General features: G+C 41.1%; 1 protein-coding gene across 1 annotated transcript; it reads left to right on the top strand.

The window, feature by feature from the left end:
• The first annotated feature begins 5,293 nt into the window (after nucleotides 1–5,293).
• Nucleotides 5,294–7,706, top strand: LOC306701464 (zinc finger BED domain-containing protein 4-like). The gene is made up of 5 exons (XM_079166775.1): nucleotides 5,294–5,400; nucleotides 5,665–5,788; nucleotides 6,004–6,143; nucleotides 6,231–7,296; nucleotides 7,376–7,706. Exons 1-5 carry the CDS (start codon nucleotides 5,302–5,304, stop codon nucleotides 7,699–7,701), a joined length of 1,755 nt encoding a protein of 584 aa, XP_079022901.1. The 5' UTR covers nucleotides 5,294–5,301; the 3' UTR covers nucleotides 7,702–7,706.
• Nucleotides 7,707–8,219: the final 513 nt, after the last annotated feature.

Below are 8,219 nucleotides of genomic sequence, written 5' to 3' on the forward strand. Positions count from 1 at the left end.
TGCTGAGATGTCGGGATTTAGCATGCAACTGAACTGTGCATGTCCCAGGACAGTCTTTATTAATGATTGCATGCAACCTTTATTGAATCTTCTATGTTTTCAAGATGAATGGATAGAGAAGAGTGTCATTGTTGTTCATACAGACATAGGAGCCACACCTGAACATTTAGGGACTAAACTATGTCAAATCATTTGTGTAGTTTTCAAACATTGGGTGATATTTTTCCATGGGGTGCAGTTAGTGACAGTGTGGGCTCCGTGGTCGCTCTGACAGCTTGACGGAGTAGAGCAGCAGGGAGCAGGGCTCAGTAAACGGTCAATTACTGTATTTCTCTTGATACCGAAGAAACGCTGGAGTGGACACGTTTTTTTCAGGAGATGTCTGAGATGCATTTCCACCTATAAGAGTACGCTGCACTGATTCTAAAAGTTTGTTTCCTGGTTTGCAGCACTGAGAAGAAAGGTTATCGCTTGATACAAAATGTGTCACAGGTATGAAATGAAAGGATTATTAGAGAAGAGAGACTTTCTTGTGGGAGTTGCAAATCATGAATAAATCCTCAACCTCAGCATTTCAACAAACTTACTCGCAACAAAGTTGAACTGTGTCTGAGGTGTGAGCTGAAAATGAATGTGAGACTCCTCCATCTCCACGTCAGGAGGAACACAAGAACAACAGTGGAAGACAGGAAAAGAAGAGAAATTGCACCGAAACAACAAATTGCAAGTGAAATTGCAGTATGATTCATTCAGGATTAGCATTATCAGGGGAGCTCTGTCTTCAACCCAAATCCAAAAGGCAAATTGCACTTTTACTTTAAGAATTACAGACGCCGCAGATTTGCTGAAATCACTGGCAGTTTCGGCAATTATTACAAATCACCGGGTATCCCCTGGTTGTGTTAAGGCTGAGTGAACAAGTTATGAGAGAATAAATGCTGAATTTCTGATGTTCCAACCAAGAGAGAGAGAAAAAAATACTAAATGCTTTACAACATAGGGGAAGAAGGAAATAATGAACGACAAATCAGTGACTTTATATTCTTAAAGGCACCATTGTCTGATGTGCTTTGCACTTTCAGCCATGACATGTCCTGTTGATGAATCCCATTCTTGTTCAGATGATGTGTATTCCATGTGGGAGTGAAACAGGCCCATTTCCCCGTCGTATACCCATTGAAATTGCCAATAGTTGAGTTCAGTAATGCTGTAATGTACGGCTCTAATGTACATAGAGCTGTACAGAGTGAACTTCCTGTGGAATTATTAACGTCAGATCGTGCTGATAAAGGTTGTCCTCTCACTCTACCTCTCTGCCACTCTGCCCAGAGACAAAGAGCTTATTTTTAGCTGAGTAATACACATGCACACTCACAATCCCCACACAAGTCACGCTCCATCGTGAGCGCAGAGGTACGAGGAGAGGCAGCCGCTCACAAAGATGTCTTTTTGTGCGTGACACAAAAAAATAATTGTGGAAGTAAGTGTCACACCTGTGCACGTCCCTTACATCAACACACACACACACACAGGCTTTGAATCATTTAGGAGACACGGAAGTGTGTGTCAACTACCACCAGATACAGAACTATTGAAATAAGGAAGAACATTTTAAAAGGCTAAAATCCCAACCTTCATCTTCAGTTTCAAAACGGCTACACTTCAAAAATGAGGAAGAACATAAGGGAAAGAACATTTTGAACTTTATTAAATACACAGCATCACTAAATGTGCTGTGTATCAGCTGTGGGACATTGTTTTATGTGTGTACTGTCCACCAAAATAGCATGTATGGGGAAAGACAAGGAATTATTCATTATTTAAAATGACTGTGAGGAACTTTTAACTGCTTATAAAACAGTTAATTTAATACCGATGCCTCTTTATAAGCAAACGAGACGAGAAGATTGGCTATTTCTACATATTTCATTCTCAATGCTCGTCATCGGTACCACAGAGTTGCATTCCGTGCAAAATCAGTTCGGTCATGAGCCCTGAACACGACTTTGTTGCTAAGTAATTTATGTGCTGATAGAATAAAGAGTCACGCTTAAGTCAATTAACGATGTAATATAAAGCGTGTGCGTTGAGATAATGTCTCTGAATCAATCAATAGAAAACAAGTACATCTGTTTTTCCCTCCAATAAGGAGACATTGATCACAAAACAAAAGTCTTAATAAGCCAACCGATCTCACCACAAGTCAAACACCGTATCTGTAAGACTAATTTATGGACGTGTTAGCATTAGGGCGGTGTCAGTATTCGTGTAGCAGAATCAACAGTAAGCTGGTGGAGGAGCTAGAGTGGCATTAAAAGTCTATTAGTAGGTCTAGCAGGTCCATTAGATCAAGGGTCCTTAACCTTTTAAATGCCGGGAACTCCCCGAGCTCCACTCAGGCTCATTAAAACATATTACCTCTTCACGGCTGAACGCAAACCAAACAAGAAGGTCAAACTACCAAACACCTCATTAACAATCTGACATTTAAGAAAAAGAACTGAAAACCTGGACAGCCAGACTCATTAAAACATATTACTTTAGTTTAACTGCAAAACAAACCAGACAGTCCAAACTATAAAGACAATTATCAACATTACGTTAGAGACGGAACAATAGCTGTTACTGCACACTGCTGGAGCCAAAACAAGTCCACTAAATAGATTGTGATTTAGCAACATTGTTTCAGTCTCACGATGGAAACGGGTTGAGTTAAAACGTTTGCTGAAGATGGGTTTCAAGCTATTTTAACTCATCACTGCTTTAGTCAACTCTTTCTTATTTTCAGTTTATTAGCATTTTTCAGCTCTGTGTCCACCATTTTCGTACTTTCCTCTCGGATGGGTTATCATCTGGTAGCTGGTTGCTATGTTTCTATGGTGGATGACAACGAGAAAACATCCCGAACACAGCCACATAAGACCATACAGGCAGAGGGCAGGGCAAGGGATGATTGAGAGGGATTCATCAAAAAAAATCATCCTCACTGAGCCTTTCATAAGTGTACTGTAGATAAGATATGAGTTACCAGTTAGAAATACAGTGTAATATAAGTAAAGAAATCACCAAAACCACTCAGACTGTTCCAACAAGAAACCTCTAACTTTTGAGAAGTAAAAAATAAATAAAAGATGACAGCAAAATCCACAAGCCTCTGCTCTGTGAGATCAATTCCTCCTCCATTCGTCCTTATAAAATCCTCAAATATTGTGGCATTGCAATCAGATGAGCGGCCAGGAACCGCAGACTGGACCCACAATCCCCTTGCACAGTTAAAAGGGATGAGATGATGATCATCATTTCCCAGTCATATATCAGACGGGTGATGGTTTGGATGTTGTTGTGTGGGTCTTAAAATGTCTGAGCAAAAATAATAGTTCAGGCGGCATTTATCTACTGCAAACAGCCAGCAAGCTAGTCTCATTTTTTTCAGGATAAATATATATATATATATATATATATATATATATATATATGCAGAGTAATGAAGCCATTGTGGCAGTGTACTCTGGAACATTTTATTTCGCTTACTCCCTTTATGTCTCAACAAAGTAGAGCACCATCAGCGGGTGTATAGTACCTCTAATCACAGTACTGGATGTACCCAGGTGAAACTCTGCCCCGCAGGTAAAGAACATTGTCGGTGTTATAACAGCTTTTACGCAACAGCTAACAACTGTGGAAGTACTGTCTGAACAGATGTTCTTCAGAGTGTTCTTTTAAATTTGAAAAATAAACTTAATAAACTGATTTATGAAGATTTATTCAAATCACACCTGATTGTTCACTTTAAAGAGAACAGTGTGAGAACAGTCTTTGCTGTCAGGATTTGGGTTGTTTGCTTGTCAAAGACACAAGTGCAATAGAAAGAAACACCCATGGAGGATGCCCACAGGGAGGATACTGGATAAGCCCAATTGAAACCTGGACAGACCACCCCTACCTCCCATTCTTCAGCTCGGCCCGGTCGTGCTGCAAGGGGACAATAGTCTGTAGACTGATCTGATACAGATCTGTTATTCCAGTGGGATCACAGCAGAACATGCGTCTTCCCTCTCTGTCTCGGCATGTTTCACCTTATGCTGCCGTGGTCGTCACGTTAATCTGATGGCATTCATTTTTGCTATGCTGTAATACAGACCGTATTGGAGGTGTATCAGCCATCCCTAACCAGGGCACAGTAGGGTTGAGCCATTTAAAGAATATTTGGGCTTTTGGTGATTAGCTGAGTACATCTAGTTGTTGTTTTTTGTGGGCGATGTTTGTCTAATCTCATGCTCTGCCGGAGAAGAACGTCTGCTCAGACAGAGAGAGGGAGAGTTGGGGCAAATATTTTGTCAATTGCCAGTTGCTAGGCTGACGGAAAATGTTAACATATTGTCCAACCCTACAGCACCACTCCAGGGTCATGGCAGGTCTTGAAATTGGCCCAAATTGCAATCTATACAAGAATCGCTCTCGACAAAAACATTGCCAATGGAAAGTCAATTTGGATCATATTTTGTGGTGGACGCACAAATTAAACACATCCATGTGACATATTATTCAATTCCTCCAAAGTCAACTTATGGCGGGCGGTTGTGAAGGTGGATGGGTCCAGCAAACACAGGGCTTTCAATCACGAGGCTGGTGTTTGATACTGTGTGTATCAGGGTGTCTTTGTGGATTCGTTGCCTCATCTTTCGTTTTGTAACGTAGTAGTAGTATCATACCGCATCGTCCAGGAAGTCATTCTGAGCAACAACAAACACAACTGCAGATACATGTCCCTGTACACAAAAACAATAGATTTCATGTTTCTAATGCTCGCCGATCCCACTTACTGTCTAAAACTCTATTTGCACTGCATTTGAACTAAGTATTTCTACCGTATCATGCTAAACAAAAATAAACGTATACCTATTGCTCATCTTTTATAACAGGGATGGCCAAATGTTTGAGGGTATAAAACCAATGATAAAATCCACTTGACTTCCGTGAACTTTTCCCAACGTTTCTTATCATTTCAGCGCTTGATCGCAGTCTTCGGTTCGGTTCCGCCATGTTTACCTAACAAACTGAGGTCAACCTTTTCACCGACTAGTAATCAATGTAGGTCAAGTAGATGTTTGACATCCAGTGTTCAAACTAGCGATGGGACGAGCGACACTGGTGCATCAGCACTGTGCCGAGAGCTCAAGAGGGAAACCTCGTATCGGTGCGTGTATTGCTTTAAGAAAGAATCACGTGACCGATACAGGAACTGTGTCGTTTGGATGTGCCGCGCCAAAGTGTGTTTATCAGGAAACAAACTGTATCAACATGTCGTGGGTTTGTCGGATGGAGTTTTGCTTGATCATGGATCGTCCTAGGAAGTTTTCCCCGGTGTGGAATAATTTTGATCTCGTGACGCCAAACAAGGTAAATCTTTTTCTCCTTTATATACTATTTTTTACGGTGGCGCATTGCAATCACTTTATCAGTTTATCAAGTGAATGACCTGTGATTCATATGATAGTCAGTTAAAGAGCCTTACAGTTGCTTTATTCATGTCATCATGTAATTATGAGATCCTGATCTCGTAATCATGAGATAGGGTGTCTATTTTGTTTAACAAGTGAATGCAATGTTCTGGTAAGAGGTTTGAATTGTTTTCAGATAAATTAACTTTTTATGTTATTGTAGGTGAAGTGTCGGCTCTGCTCCACAGAGCTATCTTATATCAATAAGAGCACTTCATCAATGCTGAGGCATTATAGAGCTCGGCATGGCAATGAAGAATTGGCAGATACTCGTGAGAGTACCCCAGGTATGTTAAAATTCTCTCTAAAAATTGTGCTAAAAAAAAACATGCATGCAAAACGACAGGCTCCAGGCCTGGTATCGAACCTCCAACCCTCTTGCTGTGAGGCGACAGTGCTAACCACTACACCACCATGTCGTCTTATGTCTATTTGATATTGTTTGTAAGAATTACAGTCCTTTTATTAAGCTTTTGACAAAATAGTTCCTTTTGGCTTGCAGTTCCTAACAAGCAAGCAGTGGATGAGGCAGTGGTCAATATGATCATCAAAGACTGTCAGCCACTCAGCTTTGTTGAAAATGAGGGATTCAGGGAGCTCCTGAAGCTTATTGTACCCTCGTATGCTCTACCCAGCAGGAAGGTATGTTTAAGAATTTTAATTATATGTTTGTACTAACTATATAACTATATTTTATTGGTGTAACAGTATTTGTATGGTTATTTTCAGACCATCAAGGACTTGGTGAGCCAGAGATATGAGGAGGAGAAGGAGAAAACCAAAAAGGACCTCCAGAGTGCTGTTGCTGTTACTTTAACAGCTGATATGTGGACGTCCATGAATATGGAGGCATATCTAGCTGTTACTGGCCACTATGTGGACAAAGAAAGCCATGAACTCCATTCATCAGTCTTGGCAGTGCAGCATTTTCCTCAGAAACACACTGCAGAAAACATTGCCACGGTTAAAAGGAGCCTCATGGAGGAGTGGGGCATAGCAGGAAAGGTCAGGTGTCTTGTCACTGATGCAGCAGCAAACATGACTGCATGTGCTCGAATGCTGCAAATACGGCATACCATTTGTATAGCCCATTCCCTGAATTTAATTGTGAGAAAATCATGTGATCAAATCCCAACAATGACTGAAATACGCAACAAAACACGACACATTGTGACATACTTTCGATCGAGCGTGACTGCTAAAGAGAAGCTCACTCAAATACAGCAACAGCTGGGAACACCGGGCCATAAATTAATAAACGAGGTGCCAACACGATGGAACAGTACCTACCAAATGTTTGAAAGAATGACTGAGCAGAAGGAGGCAGTCTGGGTGTCACTGGCCTTATTAAAACCTGGCATCACTCCACTGACTCCAGAAGAATGTCAGATCATTGAAGAGATGCTCAGGGTTCTTGTTCCTTTTGACCAAGCTACAAGAGAACTGTCTGAGGAAAAAAGGGTCTCTGGGTCGAAGGTCATTCCCATGATGAGAATGCTCCACATTGAGCTTCAACGTCAGGCCACAACAGTGACACAAACAGCTGCTCAGCAACTGGCTGAAAACCTGAGGAAGCGGCTAACTGACGCTATTTGCGGCATAGAATCTCTCAGTGTGATGACTCTGGCAACTCTGTTAGATCCCAGATTTAAAAAGAATGGATTTGTTAGTCAGCAAAAGGCAAGTGAAGCGGTGAAGAGACTGCAGTCAGAATGTGCAGAAGAAATGAGGAGCCAAGAGCCTGACCCAAGAGAAGGAGAGCCTAGCTCTTCACATGGGTCAGAACCCAGTTCAGGTATGAAAATACATTTTTGTGGCACTTTGTGATATGATTTATCATGTGATAATGAAGTAATGATTGACTATTTTTTTAGGGCACAATCTCTGGAAGACTTTCGATATGGAGGTTGCAGAGACCCAGAAGACGAGGAACGCAACAGCTGACTCCATTATTGAAGTCCAACGCTACCTGGCAGAAACAAACACACCCAGAAACCAAGATCCTTTGCAATATTGGAAATGGAACCAGAACATATACCCACATCTTCATCAACTTGCACTTAAAACTCTCTGCACACCATCATCGTCTGTACCATGCGAAAGAGTATTTTCCAAGGCTGGGGAGCTGGTGTGTAAGAGGAGAAATCGCCTTGGAGCAAAGACACTCGAAAAACTTTTGTTTCTCAATAAAAATTCATGAACTGATCACTTTTTTGTCTTTTATTTCATATGATTTAACAGTTAAGTTGACAAATGTGCACATAAGTTACAAAATTGTAACTCTGAATTTTTACTCTAATTTGCTATATTTTACATACCAACTCAGTTTTAGCATTTACACGAACAAGGACTTTCTTTACCTGCAATGATTTTATAACTACTGCAGGGGTCACTATTGGGTGACCAACACAGTATCAATACAGTGCCGACACAGTTTGTTTAGTGTGTCAATACACTCCTTGAGGTATCATCGTCCCATCACTAGTTCAAACTAAGATGTGCAAACTATATACAATGCATTATATTATAAATATGCTCAAGCCATTCTAGTTTATTTGTATCCACCGCCGGAGTTTGCCCTCTATGTGTCACGATTAGGCTTTGCCTCTGTGTTCTGTGTTTGTCTACCCTCCTCACTCTACCTGTCAGTCACTCCCTCAGCCTATTCCCTTCACCTGCCTCTGATCACTAATCAAGCACTTCCCCCTCATCAGCACA

The sequence above is a fragment of the Pholis gunnellus genome (genome assembly GCF_910591455.1).
Source record: "Pholis gunnellus genome assembly, chromosome: 9".
Lineage (NCBI taxonomy): Eukaryota > Metazoa > Chordata > Actinopteri > Perciformes > Pholidae > Pholis > Pholis gunnellus.

Coding starts and splice junctions, on each gene's coding strand:
- LOC306701464 (XM_079166775.1), top strand. CDS start 5,302: ATGTCGTGGGTTTGTCGGATGGAGTTTTGCTTGATCATGGATCGTCCT. Junction 5,789..6,003: donor TACTCGTGAGAGTACCCCAG/GTATGTTAAAAT, acceptor TTTGGCTTGCAG/TTCCTAACAAGCAAGCAGTG. Junction 6,144..6,230: donor ATGCTCTACCCAGCAGGAAG/GTATGTTTAAGA, acceptor GGTTATTTTCAG/ACCATCAAGGACTTGGTGAG.